The sequence below is a fragment of the Myotis davidii genome, unplaced genomic scaffold, assembly GCF_000327345.1.
Source record: "Myotis davidii unplaced genomic scaffold, ASM32734v1 scaffold758, whole genome shotgun sequence".
Classification (NCBI taxonomy): Eukaryota; Metazoa; Chordata; class Mammalia; order Chiroptera; family Vespertilionidae; genus Myotis; species Myotis davidii.
This window is the reverse complement of record NW_006288951.1, coordinates 27,743-50,809: the sequence shown is the minus strand read 5'-3', so window position 1 is coordinate 50,809 and position 23,067 is coordinate 27,743. Positions and strand designations below refer to the sequence as shown.

Here is a 23,067-nt window from a genome sequence, read left to right as displayed (position 1 = left end):
GAGCCTGAGGCACAGGAGTAGGAAGTGACCTGCCTAAGGTACCCCAGCTACAAAGTGGAGTAAGGATTTGAAAGCAGCCCATCTCTCTCAAGCTTGTGCTCAGCTCTCAATAATAATAGGAGTAAGGATTTGAAAGCAGCCCATCTCTCTCAAATTGTGTGCTCAGTTTTCAATAATAACAAGATAGTTGGGGCGTGCTAAAATGATACCCCAAAAAGTGCTTTAAAAAAAGAAAAATCCCATTATTTTAAACACACACTGATCCTTCCCCCAAGATTTTACAACAAGAAATGAAAATGTGTCAATGCTACTTTATTCTTTATACAACTGAATATTTCAGTGAATACAGAGCAAGAGCATTATCTTTACATATTGTTCATAGGAAGAAATTTGACATTTGCCCCAAATAATTGCTGGGTTGTCTTATCTGATCCAGCTTCCCTTTGCCACTGAACTCTGGAAAAAGAAAGAAAGAAAATATACAACTCAGATGAAATCATTCTCAGAATTGAGATGAGACCATGGGCATGTTATTACATAGCATATTTTAAAATTATATCTCAATTTGACGTCATAAATGCCCATAGTCGACACTTATAAGGTCTGTGTTTGCTGTATCTAATTAGACCACTAGGCCTGTGTGAGTGCTGTGGCCCTAGGGGACACCTTCCCCTTTTCACATGGGCAGCTGTTACCCAGCATCTGGGCAGCTTTCTCAGGCACCTGGGCCTACTGGGGCCCTGACCACGGCCCGCAGGTCAGGATCAGGTTCTAGGTGGGAAGATGCACAGCCTCCGCAGGACGGTGGCCTCATGGCCCTGGGACCACATCACCACTAGAGGCAGAGGAGACCTAGAGCTGCCCTTGTACAGGGATGTCTGCTTCCACAGGCCGAAGACCAGGACTCTTCCCAGATTGAAACTCCGGTCTCAGAGCATCATTGAATGGCAGGAATGGCCTTGTCTGGCTGTGCTCTGAAATGTTCCCACCATAGGGAGCTTATGCCCTGCCCCAAGCATCCCAGGTAGTTTTTTTCCTCATTAGAAGACCCAGGTGAGAATTCACAGAGAATCAGATGGGCCAGGTGGAGCTTGCAGCCCCTCCTAGGCACAGCTGAAGACAGCTCCCTTGCAAAGAGCCAGCATGAAGTGAAGGCTGCAATGTTTGCCCAGGGCCGGCTGGGATGGGGTTCTGTGGGGCTGAGAGCAGGAAAGGGGATGGGGCAGAAGGTCCTCAAGAGTTCCACGGGGCTCTCCTTTCTTTGAACTATCCCCCCTCTGGCTGCCTCTCACTACCCCCTGTCAGACTCATAACATTTCCTTGGAGGTAAAAAGCTGTAATGGGCTGACCTTGGTCTATCCTACAGGGTGTTCAGTGTTTCTTCCATTCCTTGGCTGGAAAAAAAAAAAAAAGGAGCAACTTAGAAACATTGGAACAAAACTGCCTGGAACCTGTTTCTTGGTTTCAGATTCTTTCTTCATGAGCCCTAAGGCCTGTTCTCCTAACTAGGGTGTCAGCAGCCTCCTGGGGGGCTCACTGGGTGAGCCTTAGCCCCGTCTCAGTCTGTAGGTCCTCTATGGCAGGGCTCCAAGGCCCTAGCTGCTTAGACACTATCCGTACTCCACTACCCTAGCCCAGACACTGTCCCCCCTCCTGCACTCCACCCCTTAGCCTCTGTTTCTGTGGCAGGACAGTCCTGAAGCTATTTGTCACAGGACTTCTCACCCCAAAGACATCATGGAGACCCCTGTTTCATAAAGTCCTTTCCAGAGAACAGCTACTAATAGGTCATGCAGATTAAAAAGGTGTATATGGGTGGCATGGGGGTTGAGAAGCATTTCCATAGACAAAACAGGTTGGGAAACAACATATGATAAAGTCAAGTTAAACAGGTTGTTTTCTGCCGGACACATTAGTGTGCATTGTAAACCTTCAGGAATGCTGGGTGCAGTGTTTTCTAATCTGATTTGATCTTCGCATAGCAGCTCTTAGCACCAATGGCCCACAGAATGCAGTTTGAGGGGTACAAGTCTGGCTGATTTGCATATTTTTCTGATGCAAACATTGAGTATTCAAGGGTTGAAACAAAGTGAGTGATTGGCAGGTCAAATACTAAGAGGTAACTCTCTGGCTCCATGATCTTTGCAAGATGCTCAAGTCTCCTGGGAAGGAAGAGAGGACGGCACTAGACTCCTCTTGCCAGTGTGTTTTGGGGCTAGGTATCCAGGCCTTCATATTCAGAAACACAGACTCAAACTCTGGTTGGTCCTCGTGTCTGTCCATCACTAGAACTCCCACCTCCCACCCCTGTGTTCCCTGGTGCTCTCAGCCTGTGTCTTGGTGGACCCTTTCCTTTACAAGCATTGACTTTGTAGGGGAAAACTTTGAGAGTCACCCCCTAACTAAAGAGTTGGAGAGTCCGCACAATTGTTCACCAGTTCATCGTGGGGCCCGCTCTGCTCATGCAGCAGGAGGGAATCAAGGTGGAAAAACAGAGAACACATGTTATACCCTGAATAGAAAAAATGGTCGTCCCCAGGTAGCAGCGTGATCCTGCAACATAAAAACACAAACCATTATGCAACCATGTTGTGCCCAAGGCCTCTCAAAGATGTCTATGACAGCAGTTTTCAAAGCATGGTCCCCAATCCCAAAGCATCAATAACACTTGAGAACTTGTCAGAAATGCACATTCACAGGCCCCTACTGAATCTCCAGACTTTAACAAGGTCCCCAGATATCTTTAATGCACTGTCAATGTGGAGAGGTACAGGCATATAGGGTTTGTGCCTCTTGCAGTACCTCTCCAAGTTGGTACAACTGGCATGTGGGCCCTGAGCCACAGAGAGCCAATTCTAGGGCAGATGGCCCCAGGTGGCTCATCCACAAGCCTGGAGATAGGATATTCACAGCCAGAGGACTGTCAAGGTGGCCCAACTCCAAGTGCTTCCCTGTCCCCTCGCAGATCTTTCTTGGGAGGTTGTGTTCTCCACAAGGCTTACATACCTTCTTGGTAAAGTCAAGTGCCACAGCCCCCAGATCCTGTGAATGAAACGGCACAGGTTAATTTCACAGGAACCACATCCGTGAGGCAAGCTGTTATTCTGCTGGGATTCTGCACCTTCCTGTTCAAGGGCACAGCTCTGTGGCCAATTTCAATTTCCTGTTCAGGAAAGCAAGCATGCTTTCTTGATTGAGTTACCATTTGTGTCCTGGACAATGTTAGATTTGCTTGCTCTTCTCAACAGCCTCAACTTGAAATTGACCCCTGGTTTAGACACATGCCCCAGATAAGGCATTTCAGCTTCTTCAGCTTGTCTTTGCCCGTGAATCTGGCATATCACTGGAGGCAAGACCCAGCCTGGAGAGCTGCGATCAGATCAGAAAAACGGCTCCCTGTGCTTGGGGTGATCAACAGGTTTCTCAGGAACTGAGCAGTTTCCTGAGGGTCTTGGGATTTTAGGAGCTAAAACCAGGAAAGTCCCGGGCATACTGGCATGCGTTGGTCACCTGACTTGGGCTCACAATGTTCAAAGAAATTTTCTTTTGGCTACCATGCAACAAACCTTGATGAAGATTTTGAGGTTCAGCTATTACTGAAACTGGCAATTTCTAAACTTAATTTTTTAAAATATATTTTAGTGATTTTAGAGAGGAAGGGAGAGGGAGAGAGAGATAGAAACATCAATGATGAGTGAGAATGATTGATTGGCTGCCTCCTGCACGCCCCCTACTGGGGATCAAGCCTGCAACTCAGGCATGTGCCCTTGGCCGGAATCGAACCCGGGACCCTTCAGTCCACAGGCTGAGGCTCTATCCACTGAGCCAAATCAGCTAGGGCCTTAATTTTTTTTTCTTAAGAAAACAAAAACAAAAGCTCTGAGGTATGGACAAAAGGACAGGTGGGGCAATGGGAAGCAGAGGGCCACCAAGGCAAATGTTCATGTCAAGAGAAAGAAGGGACAGGAAAAGAGGCAGACAACACAAAAGCTAAAACAAACGGAAAAAAAAAAATGTGGATGAAGCCCTGGCCAGTTTGGCTCAGTGGATAGAGTGCAAGCTGGCCGACTGAAGGGCCCCGTTTGGTTCCAATCAAGGGCACATACCTCAGTTGCAGGCTCAATCTCTGGCCCTGATGAGGGGTTCATGGGGAGGCAACCAATCAATGTGTCTCTCTTGCATGAATGTTTCCCTCTGCCTCTCCCCCTCCCTTCCACTCTCTCTAAAAATCAATGGAAAAAATAGCCTCCGGTGAGGATTAACAACAACAACAACAACAATGTGGATGAAGAGTTCAGCAGAGAGAGGACGGTGCCACGAGGGGCCAGTGGACGGGGTCAGTGGAGGAGACTGTGGCTGGAGGAGGTTATTAACTTGCGTAAGGTCAATGGGCCAGAGCTCCCTGCCGCAGGGAGACACAGATTTAAGGAGAGAATGCAAGTGAGTTCCAAGGCGAAGACACGCATATACCCTGGTTAATGTACCTTTACCGGCATGAAATATGGCAGAAGAAAAAAGCACGTACGCGCTGTAGAAATCTCTTCATCTTCCCATTGGCGAGCGTGGCGGCCAGCCGCGTTACAGGGCGCCCCGGAGGAAACTGCAACAGATGGGCACTGTGAGGCTGCAGGCAGCAGAGCCCAGCGTCTTCGCATCCTCTCCACTCACTCCCTTACAAATGGGTTTAATTTTCAGAGTAATATCCTTTCCGAGCCCGAGCTTGAAATTTTATGTTTTCAATAAAGACTCGCCTGCTTGGATAGCAGGTTTCAATTCCAACACATCACTTCAAAATATTCCCTTAGGATAAACCAGACTTACCTGCATTGACCCCAAGTTTTCCGTGCTTTGGTGTGGAGTGCATTGTTCCAAAGAAGCATCTCCACGCAGATCCTTCTGCCCTCCAGGTGCGCTCTCCTAATCTAAGGGACCAACTGAGAGAGCAGCTCCCTGACCCTCTCTCCCCGATGCATTTATTTTCCCAGACTTCTTGTCTGTGACTGCCCGCAGGCATTCAGACACACGCCTGTGTCTTACCTAGTCTTTCTGAATCCTCCTAAGAAGTCTGACTCAGAGTAAAGGTTAATTTGTCTCACAGACCATGTTTATCTTTCCCCTTCCATTGCACCCTGCAGTGCCCATGGCCTTTCTTGAGAAAATCCCCATCATACCTTGATTCCCATTCCCAAACCTGTACTAGGCATGAATCTTTGCCTCTTAAGGGGGAAAAGTACTTTGCTGGGTTTTTTAAGGGTCTTCTTGAAGACTTGGAAAGCCTTGATTACATAAATAAGTGCCTTTCTAACAGTCAAATTTCAGTTGTTGTGTCAGGGCACCTGAATTAATTTTATTCTATGATTCTAATAATTCTCAAATCATACCCTGCAGAAATTCACTTATACAACCTGTACCCGAGGGTAACTCAAGTTTATGCTAATAAAGTTAGAGGGGATGTTTATTATTGGAATAGCACCCACACATCGTGACGGTGACGAAGAAAGAACAGCCGTGGACCACTATTGGGGGGTATGGTGCTTTACACTTCACAAAACACTTGTCATAATTTAAGAACAGAGGGTAATATGGAACAATATTAATAGAGTTCCATTTGTCAGGTTCTTGTACATCTGTTTAAGTGCATAATGAAAAGTTATTTCTTACTTATTTTTCCTTTTCTATAAGTTATTCTCTGTCTTTTTAGCTCTGTCAGCCTCCTCCCACTCCAACCTAGGGAGGGAGACAGGTAGTCCCTACCGGCCTGGGGAAAGGCATCTGGGAAGCTGTTACACAGAGTCTAAGACCTTCGGCTGATCTGCACGTATTAATTAGGAAGGAGTAAAGGCATGCAGAGGGGAGGGACTTTCACAAAGATGATTACGATTCAATACCAACCCCAATTTTAACTGGCTGTGTTGGCTCCCGAGTTCTGGAGTAGTCAAATAAAAACTGAATAAGAAAAAAAAGGTTCATTTTAGTATTGTGTCACTTGCTACAAAGTAGAAGTTGCATGCCCTTGCTACTGGGCTGGGCGGTACTCACCCTTTTGTATATGTCTTGATTATCCTGGAAAGAGAATTGTGAGGGTAAGTTACATGGAATTTTACTGTGGCAGGTAACCGACAAAGTTTTCAGTATCTAAGTTACACCATGAAATATATAGGATGTACCTTAATATTATGAAATAAATTGCCAAACTAAAAAGAAATTCGTTACATAAACTAAGATTATAGTGATGCAGGATCTTATGAAAAACAAAGTTGACAGCAATACACCATCATTTTAAAACTTAATCTCATTTTACCTTTTCAATTTTCAGGGGAAAACATACTCTATGATGTATAGAAGAGATACCAGAATCTATTCCCAGATAACCACCTGATATAGAATTGGAACAAAATAATGATTGTAATTTTTGATTTGCTGCTGGGTATATCCTAGAATTCAGCTTTTTCAATGGTTGGCTCCAATTGACCAAACTTTTTTTCCTAAAACATTCAACACGAATCTTCACTGTTCTTGCACAAAGCAAAGTTTTTCATTTCTAAGTCCTTGTTAGAGCACCACCTGCCCTTGTTTGCATAGATGACAACCTGGGAAAAGGTGTGTGGGCAGCATATTCCACTCAAGGATGCTGTGAAGAAGGGTCTCACAAAATGGTAGCACAGGATTCCATGTCTGTATTTTATCAAATTGCTAGAGATGATTCCTGTGAACGCACTTTTAATATGCTGATCTGGCCGCTATTGATCATTCATATCTCATTCACATTCAAACCTTATGGAATCAGCTTAAACTCCGTTAACACAGAAATAAAAAGTTTTTAACAACACTTCTAATGTTGTTGTTCTGACTACGATTACATCTCCCTGTAAACTTTGTGGAGAGTTTCTGCAGCAGCCAATATCTATGCAGTCTCTCTCTCTCTCTCTCTCCCTCTCTCTCTCTCTCTCTCTCTCTCTCTCTCTCTGTCTTGTACCTACATGCACATACATACATATGGGCACAGACACACACACTACAGGGGGTGGGCAAAGTAGGTTTGCAGTTGTTCATATGGAAAATAATACACTTAATAAAAATATAAGAATAGACTCTGTGTTTCATGTACTTCCAACTGTAAACCTACTTTGCCCACCCCATAGAATTCCAACATCATTAATAGCAGAGGTTCTGTAGTGATTTCCTCTATTTCCTTATAATTATAAATTCTAAAATTTACCATTTACTATTTTTATAGCTTTTGGTCTCCTTGTCAGCATCTGTTTGCCGTGTGTGTGTGTGTGTGTGTGTGTGTGTGTTCTGAAAAGGTACTGGGTGAACAACTGTGTGGTTTTTTTTGTACCATGTTTATCAACTTTTTACCATTACCTTTCAGACCAAAAAGCAAAAAGAAATACGAAGATGTTTTTTCAGTTGCTAAACACCACTCTCAACATTTTATATGAAACTTCCTTTCATTTATTTTTACTCTAAAAAGAAAAATGTTTAGATGTACTTATCTAAATTATCTATTTCCCTAACTACAATGTAAGTTCCATGAGAACAGGTAGTTTTGTCTGCTTTGATCGCCACTGTATATCCTTAGCACCTGGCACATGGCATGCTTTCAATAAGTACCTTTTCAAAGGGATGAATAGTAGGGCTGTGTTCATAAGAATCTGTTGCCCCCTTTCCCATCTAAATTCTTCTGATCCCACATAGTGACCAGAAGCACAAAACACACAGAGTGTTACAGTTTGCAGATTTGTGATGCTTTCTGAGTGGCCTTGTTATGAAAGTTCCCTAGAGACACAGACCTGGACTCTCCTAGAGACCAGCACTGAAGGGGACTTAGAGCCACACAAGCCATGCAGACACTGGGTAGGAGAGGAGGCCACAGCCCAGGAGAGGAAGTGACATGTTGAAAGTTACACTTCAAGGCAGAGAGCTGCAGTCTCTCTATTAACATCTTTAAAATATGGGTAGTTGTATTCATTGAGCAATGCCTTGCTCTTCTGCGATTGGAAACAATGAACAGCATCAGCCATGGGAAAATGCAGACAATGAAGGAAATTCATCCAAGTGCACCTTTGCAACTGGGGAATCACACAACCCAATTTAGTACTGAAGGGTACTACATGTGAAGCCACACTTCTACTTCCTGTGTTTATGGAGGGGCACCCCCACAGCCTTGGTGTGAGCGAGGGATAAGGAGCCCTTTCGGTGTGAGTGAGAAGGCAGTGGCTAGGAGGTGGAGGACTCTCTCACCCTGGATATTTGCTCTGGGTATCAAGGTTGTAATGATTAGTTCTAAAAGATGACAATTGTCTTCAAACATACGCATAATGGTAAACTGAAAATGAGAAGAGATGGGCACGATATACTCATGAAGCTTAAGAGAGAAACTGATGTTTAAGTCTTGAAGAATAGAAATTCGTTTCATCAAGAATCAATGGGGAGAGGGGGAATAAGAATCAATATGGGGAGAAGGGGACATCTGTAATACCTTCAACAATAAAGATAAATGAAAAAAAGAAACAATGATAACAGCTGGCACTTAAGTGCTGTCACTTTCTATCTTGTAGACACTGTTGAAAATACTTCACAAATATTAAAACAATTTAAGTGAACATTACTTACATAATGTTGTGAGGCTATTACAGCTATTATCCCCACATTACAGATGGTGAAACTGAGACACAGAGCAATTAAGACACCTACTAAGGTTAAATAGATGAGGGTTTTGAGCCCAGTTACTTTGGCTTTAGAGTCTGGGATATTAACCACAGCCGGCAAAGGAGGCAAAGGCATTTTTGGCTACGGGAAAGTCTGTGCAAAGACATAAGGGCCTGGTGCCTGTGGGAAATAGTAAGAAGTTCATTGTGGCTGGAGCACGGGATGCTGTGAGTTAGGAGAGGTAGAGGAGGAAGAGATGTAGCTCAAAGTAAAAACATGTAGTCTATGCTAAGAATCATGGACTCTTCCTTGACACCACCCTCTTGTACTTTAGAATAAATCAACATTCACTTTGTACCCACTGAAATATTTCTGTTGTGGCTACTATAGTTATTCCTAGGTCCTTTACATGAAATCTATTGTTTTGGAGAACTGTCGAATCACAGTGTATCAATTTTTAATTCATGTTATGCTACAACACCACATATTCATTTAATGTAACTGGATATGCATATGTGATTATGGTCATTGTAAGAATGCAGATGAACTACAAATATCTTAGAGTAAATTATTTAAGAGAGTCAGTTGTTATTTCCTAAAACTATACTCTTACACAAACACACATAAAATTCTCCTGTAGATAGCAAAATAGTGCAGTTATAGACATCAATTATGGCATAAACATGTTATAACTAAAATTTATCATATGTATATTAGGGTGGCTTTTTTACCTTAGGTTGCCTAGAAAGAGTTGCCCAATATGCCAGCTGCTAAAAAATGAGGAAAATGAATCAAAGTTAAGTATAAATGCATTAGTCCATAGCATTCTATTACAACACATATAATTCTAAAATTGTCCCAATTAATGAACCTTGTATTATCTTCTCACACAGTGGCAATAAAGTTCAACACAATTCTCAGGATGCCTCAAACGAGGCCATGAAAATGACAATAGTGAGTCCTGCTGCGGCCAAGAATCTGTTCTTAAAATAGTTTTAAGTGAACATTACCCACATGATATTTTCAAGGCCAAGACTAAATAAAAACCTCACATTACTGAACAACAGCGTACCTCCAGCTGCACAATATCCAAGCCATCTGGAGAATCATCTAAAGGTTGAATATATCCTATTGTGAGAAATCATAAAAATATCAATTAGGAGAAAAGAAGTCATAGCATGAACTTTTAAATCTTTACCATGAAAAACATACAGAGATTCTATAAATGCAATGCCGTTAAAAAGGACTGACAAAGAAAACACACTCTACCACTAGATTTGGACCAAAATTAATTGAAATAGCTCAATTTTCTATTTATCAGGAGTTAACAGTATAAGAATTGTCAAGTCAGGAAAAAGGGCAAAATGCGTAAGCAATAACTTAATTTATATTTTGATGGAATTTATGAAGATGAAATACCAGGAAATGGTGTCAAGTATGTGCATCAAAATCACTCTTGGAACATTTAAGAAATATGGATGCCTGGCTCTGTGCTTCATTAGACTCGTCAGGGGTAGGGTTGTGGGAAAGGTTGCTACCAACATGCAGATGGATCCTGTGTCAGTCAACCTGTGTCTGACCTAAATGAAGTCTTCATCCCATTTTCACATGATACAACATTTGGAGGATTAGCTAATACTGCAATGGGAAGAATCAACTAAATAGGTCAAAACTAACCAGCTTAAATTAAGTGGGATAAATACAAAACTCCGAACTTAGATTTTTAAATGTGAGAAAAGAAATATCTGGCCCAAGAGTAGAAAATATATTTTTAAATGAAAATTGATATTTTGCTCCCTGAAATCTATGAGTCAAGAAAAGGCTAAAAACTAAGGCAATCTTGTCCTATATTCAAATAATAGTGTCCAAACCTTGAAAGATAATAGTCCTAGTTAAAATAGTAAGATGTGTGGTAGAATAAAAGGAGCCAAACATAGCTTTCTTTGACAAAGAGAAAAATTAGGAAGCATATGTTAACTACCTCCAAATATATTGAGAACTGTCCTAAGAGTTATAGACTTATTCTGTACATCCCTAAAGGAAAGAGCTAGGGTTAATGGTTAGAAGTTACATGTGATCAGATTTCAGTTTAGTGTAAAGAAGTTCTTGATGGTTGGTGCCATTCAAAAATGCAAATTAATTCAAACCAGTCCTATAAACAGTTATTAATCAGTTCTGTGTTAACAATACAACCACAAAGACCGTAGGGACCATATCCTCAGGGAACATGAAGTCAAATAGAAAAATGAAGGAGGTGAATATAAATATATGCAGACATATAAAAGACAACAAATTTACAAAAGTGTAATAGAAACAATATTCTATTGGAGCCCAAAGGAGGTAGTTACTGGCTATCTCAGGCTGGTTGTGCATTGGGTTTTACTGCAAGTAATCACATAGGAAAATCATAGAGGAAATCCCTGTTCTCCATGAGAGGCTAATCAAATGACTTTCACAGTTCCTTGAAATACGTAGGTTTTGTGATTATACGACATGATTAAAAAACACACATACTGTTTGAAATATATTTTCTGTTTAAATATATTTTCAAAGATTTCTACTCCCCTAAATCAAAATTCTAAACAGTTTGTGTTTACAACCCAGCTGTTCTGCCACCACATTCTTCCCTGTGCCATACGGAGGGTTACCTGAGATGGGTAATGGATTCAGACTACTGACCCCACACAAACGCACTGGTTCTAGGAAGTTAATGAAGCGACTCCAGTCAGCACCTCGGACAACGCCTCAACCTGGAAGCTGTGGGACCTCTGCTGGGAGCCCACAAGGCTATGAAAAGATTCCCTTTTCCTGTGCGCCTCCTACCCCACCCGTCTCCAACTGCCCCAGTCTCCGGTCTGTAATCTCAATTCTTCAGTCTCTAGTTCTGTTCAGAATTCTGGGATCACAAATGGCTAAGAAGTTGGGATTTCCCCAAGTCGTATGCCTCGCAGTCTCAACCGGCACATCCTCAGGACAGCGGCAGGAGCTGTGTGAGACCGTTCAACGAGGAAAGCTGCCTGCTTTAGTAAAAGGCTGTGATATCTAGCTCTGTCCACCCTCTCTTAGAGGTTAGAGACAAACGAGAAGCCAGAAATTGAAAGAGTGGAAATAGGGGCAGGTGGGGGAATAAAGTTTGCCTCCCTCCAGAAGGATCAAGGAGCATCTCAGTCTTTCTTAGAGCTCAGGCCAGCTAGGGTCTGATGAAGGGATCCCCTTACCTGAGGAGGGATGCTGTAGCAGGCAGAAGCAATAGATGGCCAAGATGGAAGGGAATTGGGGAAGATACTTCATCTTTAAAATCTGGTTGCTCTTTGATGGCCACAGATGTGTCCTGCTCAGACAAGACGTGAGCGTTTTCTGAAGTGCAGCAGGTACAGGCAACCCTCTGCTCTGTGTCTGATAAGTCCAGTAATTCCCGGAGCCCATTGGCTAAGCACCAATCAGCTTTGCGCAGGAGGACCCCGGCTTTCTCATAAATGTCATGCTGGGTTCTTATTTGTGAAATAATATCCTCCTGGTGTTGGCATTGTAGAGAGTCATCCTTTTAAATCCAGCAATAAAACCAAAAAGTGGAGAATCATAATTGTTATTCTATACTTGTTTGAGAAACATTACTGACTCTCAAGAAAGGCTTTTTCTCTTTTTTAAATCAAAGATCTGGACATAAATCTATAAACTCTTGCATGATCAAGTCTTGTTCCTGAGGAAGCTGTTTCTTTTCCATCACTAACAAAGGATGTTTTGTAGTCTTTGGTGCATCTGAGAACAAAATTTGGAGTCCAGCATATAACATTACAAGAAACTAAAAAGTTCAATTATGTAAGGTTCTTTTAAAGAAATCATGGTTGAAAATCAGACTCTTTAAGGTTTCTCCAGATTCATTTATATAAGCAAGTAAATATGATCTGTTAAATCAGTATTCAAGAAAACATGACAATGTTTAATCATCATAATAATACTCCACCTACTAAGAGTTTGTCTGTTTTAGACACTTCACATAGGTTATTTCATGTAATTCTCACAGAAAATCCATAAGGACTATAGTATTATGCTAATTTTATTAATGGGGAAACTGAGCCTTGGAAAGATGAAGGAACTTGCCAAGGTCACCAACCCATCAAGAATGCAGATGAGGAATTTGGACCCAGGGATGCAGTCATGTCTTTAAGAGTGTGGGATAACAGGTAGGTGCTGTTGTTGTTGTTTTCTAAAACGAGTCCCCTTAAGAATAGATATGGGAGATTAAAAATGGCAGCAGAGTAGGAGGATGCTGCATGGACATGCTCCCAGGAACAAGCTGGAATTACAACTGAAATACAGAAAGGCTTCCTGAATAATCAAGGGAAAACTCACAGGAGAGAACCCTGATACCCAAGGACTGAAGGTAGAGCTGGCATAGAGACTGGTAAGAGGGGTGGAGGCATGAAAAGACTGGCCAGACACCCACAGATAGCAACTGAAGTCCCAGAGAGATATCTCAGCTGTTGGGGGGGGGCGTGTTCCACTGAGAACTCTGGGATCTAATCCCCAAGCAGGGCTCCCCAGCAGAGAGCACCAAACTGAGGAGGGTACCCACATAACATCTAGCTGTGAAAAGCAGTGGGGTGCTGTCTGCTAGGGAGTGACAGCTGAAAGTACGGACACCCTCTTAAAGGGCCAATGCACAAACATTCCCTGTGGAGCCACCCACCTTGTGCTCTGGCAGAGGGAGGGTGAAGTGGACTAGAGCTGTGAGAGCAGAACCCAGGTCTGGGGACTTGAGGGATAGAGCTCAGAAGGCAGACATTCCAAATGTCCTAGGCGAACTCATTCCCTCACACAGCAGAGGGCATCTTTCCCACATACACATCTTCCTTGCCTGGGGGGAAAACAGTCAACACAACCTATTGAAAAAACATTGCCCTGAGGCCACTTAAAAGATTAAAAGTAACAATTAGCTTCCAGGCAGAAGCAAATGCCGCACCCTGATGAAAAAACTTTCACCACACTTAAGGACAATTGCCTGGAGGCAATTCAAGTCAGAATCCTATTAGTCTGACTCTGGAGGCAGTCTCTGGAGGCTTTGAGTCTTTGCCTGATACAATTAGTCAGAAACAGCATCTAACACTGTCATGCACTAGAGACTGAGAGGTGTAGAGGATTTACCTAAAACATAGTCACAAACCCAAATAGACAACAAAAATGAGGAAACAACTCCCAAATGAAAGAACTAGAGAATTCTCCAGAAGAAGAGATAAATGAAGCAGAGATAAGAAAGTTATCTGAAACAGAGTTCAGAGTAATGATGGTAAAAATGCTCAACAGTTTGAAAAAAGACATAGTAACTATGAAAAAAAGTAAAGAAAACGGGTACCTACAAAGGAGTTCTCATAAGTCTGACACCCGATTTCTTATCAGATATTCCACAGGCCAGAAGGGAATGGCATGAAGTACTTAAGGTAATGGAAAGCAAGGATCTGAGACCAAGATTACTATATCCAGCAAGGCTATCATTCAAAATAGACGGTCAAATAAAGAGCTTCCCAGACAAAAAACAGACAAACAAACAAAACGACAAACACACACACAAAAATAAACTAAAGGAGTTCATCACCACCAAGCCAGCATTACAAGAAATGTTAAAGGGATTGCTGTAAGGGATTGATGAGAAGAAGAAACACAGAGAGAAACCTCGCCATAAAGAATTAAAATGGCTATAAATAAGTACCTCTCAATAATAACCCTAAATGTAAATGGATTAAATGCTCCAGTCAAAAGGTGTAGAGTAGCTGAATGGATAAAAAAACATGACCCAACTATATGCTGTCTAATAGAAACCCTCCTCAAAACAAAAGACACACACAGGATGAAAGTGAAAAGATGGGGAAAAGTTTTCCATGCAAATGGAAAAGAAAAAAAAGCTGGAGTAGCAATACTCATATCCAACAAAATAGACTTTAAAAGCATCATGCTAAGCGAAATAACCCAGTCAGAGAAAGATAAATATCATATGATCTCACTCATTTGTAGAATATAATGAACAACATAAACTGATGAACAAAAATAGAGCCAGAGGGGGAAAAATATACTAGACTATAATAGTAATCCCATTACTTGCAGATTTTAAATATTTCCTACAACTTTGTGATATCATACTATGTTAGTACAGTTTTGGTAATATTATTGTAATTACAATCCCTTTATTCTTGAAATATTAATGTTTATTGCATGTAATATTATTATATGTAAGATCATTTATTTGAACACAGTGGGGCCTTGACTTACGAGTTTAATTCGTTCCGTGATGGAGCTCGTAACTCAAATTACTCGTATGTCAAATCAACAGTGAACGAGTGAGACACGTGATGCTAGGCTGATGTTGTGGCATTCACTGTGACGTTTGCTGTGCCAACTAGCAGTGGGGTATCTGAAACTGGCTCATAACCCGAATTTTAGCAAAAAATCGGCCAAGAGACAGCTCGTATCTCGAAAACTCGTTAGTCAGGACACTCGTAAGTCAAGGCCCCACTGTAATTGGTGTTTATTGCATGTAACATTATCATATTTAAAATAGTTTTTCTTGAGATATTAATGTTTATTGCATATACCATTATGATATTAAGATCGTTTTTCTTGAAATATTAAGGTTTATTGCATGTAATATTGTTATATTTAAAATTGTTTTTCTTGAAATAAAAAAACTGAAAAAAATAAAAAAAAATCTTTAAAATATGTTTTCATTTGAGAAGCTATGCAATACACAGTGGGGCAAAGTAGTTTTACAGTTGTTTGTATGGAAAACAATACAATAATTAATAAATAATCTATAGCAATAAAAGCATAGTATGCTAATTAGACTGAATGTCCTTCCGGATGAAGCCAGAGCTGTGAGGGAAGCCCGGGTCCCAGGTGCCAGAGGGAAGCCAGTGCCAACAGCTGGGGGAAGGAAGGTGATGCCCAGTAGGGGGTGTGCAGGAAGCAGCCAATCAATGATTCTCTCTCATCATTGATGTTTCTATCTTTCTACCCCTCTCTTTTCCTCTCTCTGAAATCAATAAACACATATTTTTTAAAAAGAAAGAAAATAAAAAAATGAAGTCTGGTATTGTTTACAAGAGAGGAAACAGACATGGCCTATATTAAATAAATGTTTGGATTTTTTCATCATGCATATCTTTAAGTTTTTCTCTTTTATGGACTCACTAACTAACAACTGGTGAATACTTACAATATGCCTAAAACATGTTAATAATTTACCTGTTGTATTATGTAATTTTTAAATGAATGAAGATTTAAAAAATAATTTTGATTAGGAGTTGCTCAACACAGAATGTTTATGACTTAAACTATGAATTTTGCCACCAAATTTCTAATTCAGAAGAGTGGGAATTACTGGTATGAACTACTTTATAGCCATAATATTTTGCCTACTTCTTTGAACCAGTGAGAAATAGAGATTTCTATTTATTATAGGATTTCTCACTTCTGTTCAAGGAGAATAACCCAAAGTCTTTAAAATATGCCCACCGCTGAGGAACAAGTCTTTACTGAATGAATGAAGGAACAAATGCTTTTTGAACATAAACAACTTATCAATATGGTATTAAACACAACTACTTCTGGACATTTTAGACACAGAACACTCACATAATAACAAAGGTTGTGGCAGTTCTACTAAATGTCAATCACCAAGCACTTTTTGGACATTGGTCTGTGTATTCCAGTGAACTAGGTGATCTATACCCAAACATACCTTTCTCAAATAAACCTCTGTGATAACTCTGACTTATATTAAATTTATTTTGTTTTCTTTGCATATTTTGCTCACACTAATTCTCATATATTCAGGATTTTAAAAAATCAAAATGTTATTTTTAATGCTATTTCAGAAATAGGAAAAAAGAAACAAGCAATAAAAAATCTGAATTCAACATTACTATAAATGGAATTGTGTCTCCCACCCCAAATTCATATGCTGGAGCCCTGACCCCCATGTATTTAGAGATGGGGCCTTTAGTGGGTAATTAAGGTTAAATCAGACACATGGATGAGACCCTAATCTGTTATGACTGATTTCTAAGAAAAGGAAGAAATACCAGAGTTCTCTTTCTCTCTCCATGCACAAAGAGAAAAGGCTCAGAGAGGACACGGCAAGAAGGCACTGTCTGAAGGCTGAGGAGAGAAGTCTCACCAGAAACAATCTTGCTGGCACCTTGATCTTGCACTTCCAGACTCCAAACTATAATAGACAATAAAAGGGTAATATGCTAATCAGACCAGACATCTTCTGGGTGTCCTTCCTGACAAAGCCGGGGCCAGAGGGAAGCCAGTGCAGGTCCTGGGAGCCTGCAGGTGGCCAGAGGAGGGAAGCCCGGGTCCAGGTGCCAGAGGGAAGCCAGTGCCAGCAGCTGGGGAAACAAAGGTCTACTCTTGCACGAATTTTCATGCATCGGGCCTCTAGTGAGAAAATAAATTTCTGTTGGTTAAGCCACCCAGCCTGTGCTCTTTTGTCATGGCAGCTTGGGCAGACCAATGCAAATACAGGGGATTTTAGCAGATTCAATAAATAAAATAAAATAATGAAATAAAAAGTAAACATTAGAAATTCTCATTCCAAAGATATGATTATCTACCCCCCAAAAAATCCAAAGGAATCAACTGGTAAATTATTAGAATACAAATGAGTTTACTGTGGCTAGATTTAGAGAAAACTATTTTCAGGAATAATTTTCTTAGACATGAACAGAAATGAATTATAAAGTGTATTAGAAAATGTAACTAGCTTTAAAAACTATAAAATACTGCCCAGCTGGTGTGGCTCAGCAGTTGAGCATTGACCCAGGAACCAAGAGCTTGCTGGTTCAATTCCTGGTCAGGGCACATGCCAGGTTTGTGAGCTCCATCCCCAGAATGGGGCATGCAGGAGGCAGCCAATTGATGATATTACTCTCTCATCAATGTTTCTCGCTCTTTCTTTCTTTCTCTCTTTCTCTTTCTCTCTCTCTCTCTCTTTTTCTTTCCCTCTCTCTAAAATGAATAAGCATGTCCTCAGGTGAGGATTTTTAAAAAAGAAGAAGATCTATTGAAAAGTTAAACTCTTCCTAACATAATGAGTACAGAAAAGAAGTTATAAAACTCCACACCATATTGGTCTAGCATCAGTTTGCTTCTGTTCATAACAAAAGCCTTTAAAGCTTAGTTCTTTAAATCAATAATTTATTTAGCTAAAGTTTTTGCAGGTCAGTAATTTGGGCTAGGCTCGATTTGCCAGTATTTATGGTTTGGGCTGGGCTCAACTAATTAGCTGCACTCATTTAGCCGCTTGTATTCATCTGGTAAATACACTGAGTATCGGGGGCCTTTTCCCATTTAGTCTCATTCTTTATGTGACTCGTCCAGGCTTGTTCTCCTGCTGGTTTCAAGGTTCTAAGACAGTGAGAGTAGAAGCTACGAGGCCTCTGAATGCTATGTTTGGAACTGGTACAACATCACTTCTGCATTCTATTGGTCAAAGCAAGTCACATGGCTAACCAGATTCAAGGGGTGGGGAAAATAACTCCATCTGTCAATGAGAGGAGCCAAAAAGTGGTAAGGCCAACCTTGCAATTCACCAACCTCCATTTATGTACAAGTTTATTCAAAATAGCACATGTAATTCCATAAGTACCTATGGAGGTAAATGCAAAGAAAAAGGGTGGGACGTTACACACCACACACAAATAGCACTGATTCTAGAGTAATGGGTTATGAGGGGCTCATAAAAACCTTTTGCATTACCTGTACTTCTGAATTTTTGCATTGACTAATTGTATAACCAAAATTAAATTCAAAAATATAATAAACTCCAAACAATATTATCAGTAAATAGATTAACATATGTAAAGACCTGAACTTATATATGTGAAAGATCAATTCTTCTCTTTTAAAATTACATTTATTTCTCCGAAGTGCTTTATTTGTTAGGAATTATTGAAAAGCTTGTGACCAGTGGGCTTGTCAGTGCCAAGCCAATTTAATGAGGTACAATTTAAAAAAAATAAATGAACTCACTATGTGAACTTTCCACACCATTTGAAACAGAAGCAAACGCCAGAGAATTACACTAAAATTCCTTCTCCTTCCCTCATTAAATTAGCTTCCGCTTTACAAGTTATTATTATGATAAAACTCAGCAAGCTTTCAAGGAACTGAACTTTAATCTGTAGGATATACAAAATGAAATTTCAAAATCAACGATAAGTTACAGTGTTCAAAGTATAATTCCCTGAGTTCTTGTGGTACCCAATGTTCTTCAAGAACCTTCTGAGTCTAAAGTAAATTATGACTTACTTTACAGGTACAAGAATTAATGTTTGAGGGCATCTATCTATGTAGCAGGATTTCACAGAAAGTGGTAATAGGTTTATTTCAGAGGCTGGCTGTCAAATCCCCTAAAAAACTGGTGGCAGAAAAGGCCAACCCCACCCATCTGCTAACACTGTCCCACCCACTTGAATACACCCTTTTTTGCTATTTAGTGGTTTCAGGGGGCGGGAGAGCCATGTAACTCAGGAGAACCAGGATGTGCTCACAGACAAGATCCATGAGATGGCAGAACTATGCCTCTGCGTATTTTATACTTTCCTTTGTAGAGAAGGAGTTGTGCCCGTTACTTGTCCACTAGTCTTCAACTTCATAAATACCTTTCCTAATTCCCCTCCAACCACAGAGAACTGGAAACCTACAAAATAAACTTTCTTCCCAGTTGCCTTCTGTCAATGGAAGAGGAGTCTGAAAGATAGAAGGGAGAGCCATTTATTTTTTCCTGCATTGGGAGATGGATCCAGTGGAAGCAACACTTAGGGGTTCTAGCTCTAGCAGCAGCATCTACACACCTTCTCACTCCCCAGGTTTAATCTAGAGGATAGAGAGAGTGCATGCTCCCAGCCTCCTGAATAGAAGCAGAGATTGTAACTGAAACAGCAGCCCTAGCAGGACCCCATTAGCCTTAGTGGCCAAGGAACATGGGCTCCGTGAACACCAGTTTTCCTTATGCTCCTCCAACATCATGGGCAGATGGGGACTTTCTGCAGTTGCTAACCTCTGGGTAATGTCACCTTTTACCATTTGCACTTCTAGCCTCCTTCCGGGACAATTTATTTACAGTTTTGCTGTGGTTACCTGTAAGCATTTGAACTGTGTAATTTGAATAATTTTAACAAAAGTATATATGGTGATACAATACAAACAAACATATCCACCCCCTCCCCCAAAGTTTCTCGTGCTCCTTTGTAATCTCTCCCTCCCCTTCACCTGCCACTGATCTGGGGTCTGTCATTATTGCTGCATTTTCTAGAATTCTATATAAATGGAAACTTAATGTACTCTTTTTTTAAAATTTGAATTCTTTATTCAGCATAATCAAACAGATCTAAGTTGTTGGCGTTTTTAATCATTCATTCATTTTTATTGCTGAAGAGTATTGCATTGCATGTGTGGATCACAGTTTATTTTCTCAGTCACTTCTTGGTGCAACATTTGGGTTGCTCCCAGTTTGAGCTATTACAAATAAAAGTGCTGTGGTCATGATTAAGTGAAAATATGAAGATTCTATCTGAAGCATAGACATAGAGAAGTCAGAAAAGAATCTGTAGCAAACACAGGGAAAGATTCAGAGGTATTGAAAGGGCTACACTTAAGAGTAAGAGAGAAGACAATGGACACAGACATTGGGGTGGTGGGAGCTTGCCTGGGGTGGGAATGGCTGGTGGGGGGAGGGGTCAATCGGAGAAAAAGGAGACATATGTAAAAATTTAGACAATAAAAAAAAGAGTAAGAGAGAAGAGTTATCACTAGTGTTTGGAAAGCGAGACTAAGTAGTGGAAGAGCACAGGTGAAGGTTAGTAATTTAGCAAGCAAAAAAGAGTAAGTAGGGATGGCAATCAACAGAAAAGAAAATTGCTTATATCAAATGGAGTTCTGTGTAAGAACACACTTGGATGAGAAAAACAAGTTTCATAGGGACCAATTAAAATAAGAGTTTAAGGATTAAAAATGGCGAGGGAATAAGTGGATGCTGTACATACACACTCCCAGGACCACACTGGAATTACAACTAAAATACAGAAAAACTTCCTGAATAATCAACGGAAGACTCTTTGGAGAGAACCCTGATAACCAAGGATGGAAAGTAGAGACTGCATAGAGACTGGGGCAGAGGTACGAAAGGGCTGGCTGGGCTCCCACAGGCGGCAACTGAAATTCCAGAGAGATATCTCAGCTGTGAGGGTTGCCACTGAGAACTCTAGGGTCTAATCCCCAAGCTGAGCCTCACAGTAGAGAGCACCAGAACTGAGAAGGGTACCCACATAACATCTGGCTGTGAAAGATGGAGAGATGGTTGAAAATTCAGGCACCCTCTTAAAGGGCGAATGCACAAAATTCCCTGTGGAGCCACTCACCTTGTGCTCTGGCATAGGGAGGGCAGAGTGGACTGAAGCTGTGTGAGCAGAAGCCAGGATTGGGGGCTCTGGGGTTAGAGCTCAGAAAGCAGAGACCCCGGTTTCCTGTGCAGAGTCATTCCCTCACACTGCAGAGGTCATCTTTCTCATGCAGACAACTGCTTTTCAGGTGGCTTTGCCTGGGGGCGGGGGAAGACAGCTGACCCACCCTATTGAAAAACACTTTGCCCCATGGTATGGAGTTTCTGAGACCCATTAAGAGACTGAGAATAACAATTAGCCTTCAGGCAGAGGCAATTGCCCCACCCTGTTGAAAAAACTCTTGCCACACCCATGGATGATTGCCTGAGGGCAATTCAAGATGGAATATTATCAGTCTGTAGGCAAAGGTGGCCTCTGGAGGATTTGAGTCTCTGCCTCATCTAATTATTCAGAAACAGCGTTTGACACTGTCCTGCACCAGAGATTGAGAGATGTAGCAGATCTATCTAATCCAGAGTCACAAACCCAAACAGGCAGTCAAAAAGGAGGAGACAAAGAAACAGTAAACATAGGAACGAACAAGAGAATTCTCCAGAAGAAGAGATAAATGAAATGGAGATAAGAAATTTATCTGATATAGAGTTCAGAATTATGATGGTAAAAATGCTCAACAGCATGAGAAAAGGTATCCTATACAATAGAGAGCTAATATGCTAATTAGACAAGATGGCAGCGGAACAACCTTCCAGAATTACTTTCCAGAATGACCAGTGGATGGGGCCATGGGGCCACAAGGCTGCGTGTGAGGCAGCCAGGGCCATGAGGCAACTTGGCTGCGAGGGCTGAGGCAACCATGGCTGTGAGGGCTGAGTCCTTTACACAAATTTTGTGCATTGGGCCTCTAGTAGTAACTATAAAAACAGAAATAAAGAATAGCACTGGCTCCAGGGGCTTCCCCAGCTGAAGCCTCTGGCCAGGTGACTGGGGTGGGGAGGTGGAATGAGTCAGTTTGCCATGAGCAGGTACATGAAGTCCTTCTAGCCTGATGAATCAAGAGCTGAAGGAGAAGGGGGGGCTACCAGATTGGGAAAGAAAGGATGACTCTTGCTTGGATGTGGAGTAGCATGAAACAGTACCTCCTCCTCTCAGCCTCACCATTTATTTGTCAATTCCACTACCTTGTCATCTTAAGGAGTTTCCAAAGTATTCACTTTGCATCAGATAATAGTGCCTTTAACCCTCAGGAGGACAGGAGATGTGTTTCTAGCCCTGCTGCTCTTCCATAGCACTCAGAAAAATGATAGTCATTCATTCATTCATTCATTCATGCATTCAATTCTTTAAACAACATTTATTGAACTGATTATATGTCAGGCACCGGGGGGCACAACATTTATTGAACTGATATTATATGTCAGGCACCGGGGGGCGGAAGATTGATTAGACACAATCCCTGAGCTCAAGGAGTATAGCAGGAAAGACAGACACATCAATAAATCCCTATGACAGCATGCGAGGAGTGCTATAAAAGAGGCACCCACTGCAGGGGAAGGAACAGGGAAGGCTCTATGCTGAAACTGGCTTAATCTTTTGGTTTCAAGAACACATGGGAGTTTGCCAAGCAGAGCAGGCAGAGGAGGGGGAATAGTGATATGAGAGGCACAAAGGTGCAAAAGCAGCAGAGAAAAGTGAAGTTTGGTGTTTCCCAATTGGGGACAGGCTAGTAGCTGGAGTGGGAAGAGAAAGAGTTGTGGCATCTTTTGGAAGGTTGTTTGGACTAAGACAAAGATGTTAGGGAATCAGAATGAAGCACTTCATGAAAACAGGTTGACAGTTCAAAGCCCTGTAGAGAGTAGCAAATGAGTGGTGTCCTTTTATAAGGTTACTCTTTCCATCTGCAAACTCAACTGCCTGCCACTCTTGGTTATCCTCTGATGTAGAACCGGGCCTCATTCTGAGGGGAAGGGAAGTGAAAAGTGAGAGGAGCACACTGCTTAGAGTCACACTAGGA

General features: G+C 41.4%; 1 protein-coding gene across 1 annotated transcript; it reads right to left on the bottom strand.

The window, feature by feature from the left end:
- Positions 1–308: 308 nt before the first annotated feature.
- NMS (neuromedin S) lies at positions 309–12,185 on the bottom strand. The gene is made up of 10 exons (XM_015562268.1): positions 11,874–12,185; positions 9,728–9,783; positions 9,387–9,425; positions 6,040–6,063; positions 5,893–5,946; positions 4,526–4,600; positions 3,007–3,042; positions 2,512–2,553; positions 1,350–1,394; positions 309–456 (listed from the first exon to the last, which is right to left on the bottom strand). Exons 1-9 carry the CDS (start codon positions 12,079–12,081, stop codon positions 1,356–1,358), a joined length of 573 nt encoding a protein of 190 aa, XP_015417754.1. The 5' UTR covers positions 12,082–12,185; the 3' UTR covers positions 309–456; positions 1,350–1,355.
- Between the last annotated feature and the right edge of the window lie 10,882 nt (positions 12,186–23,067).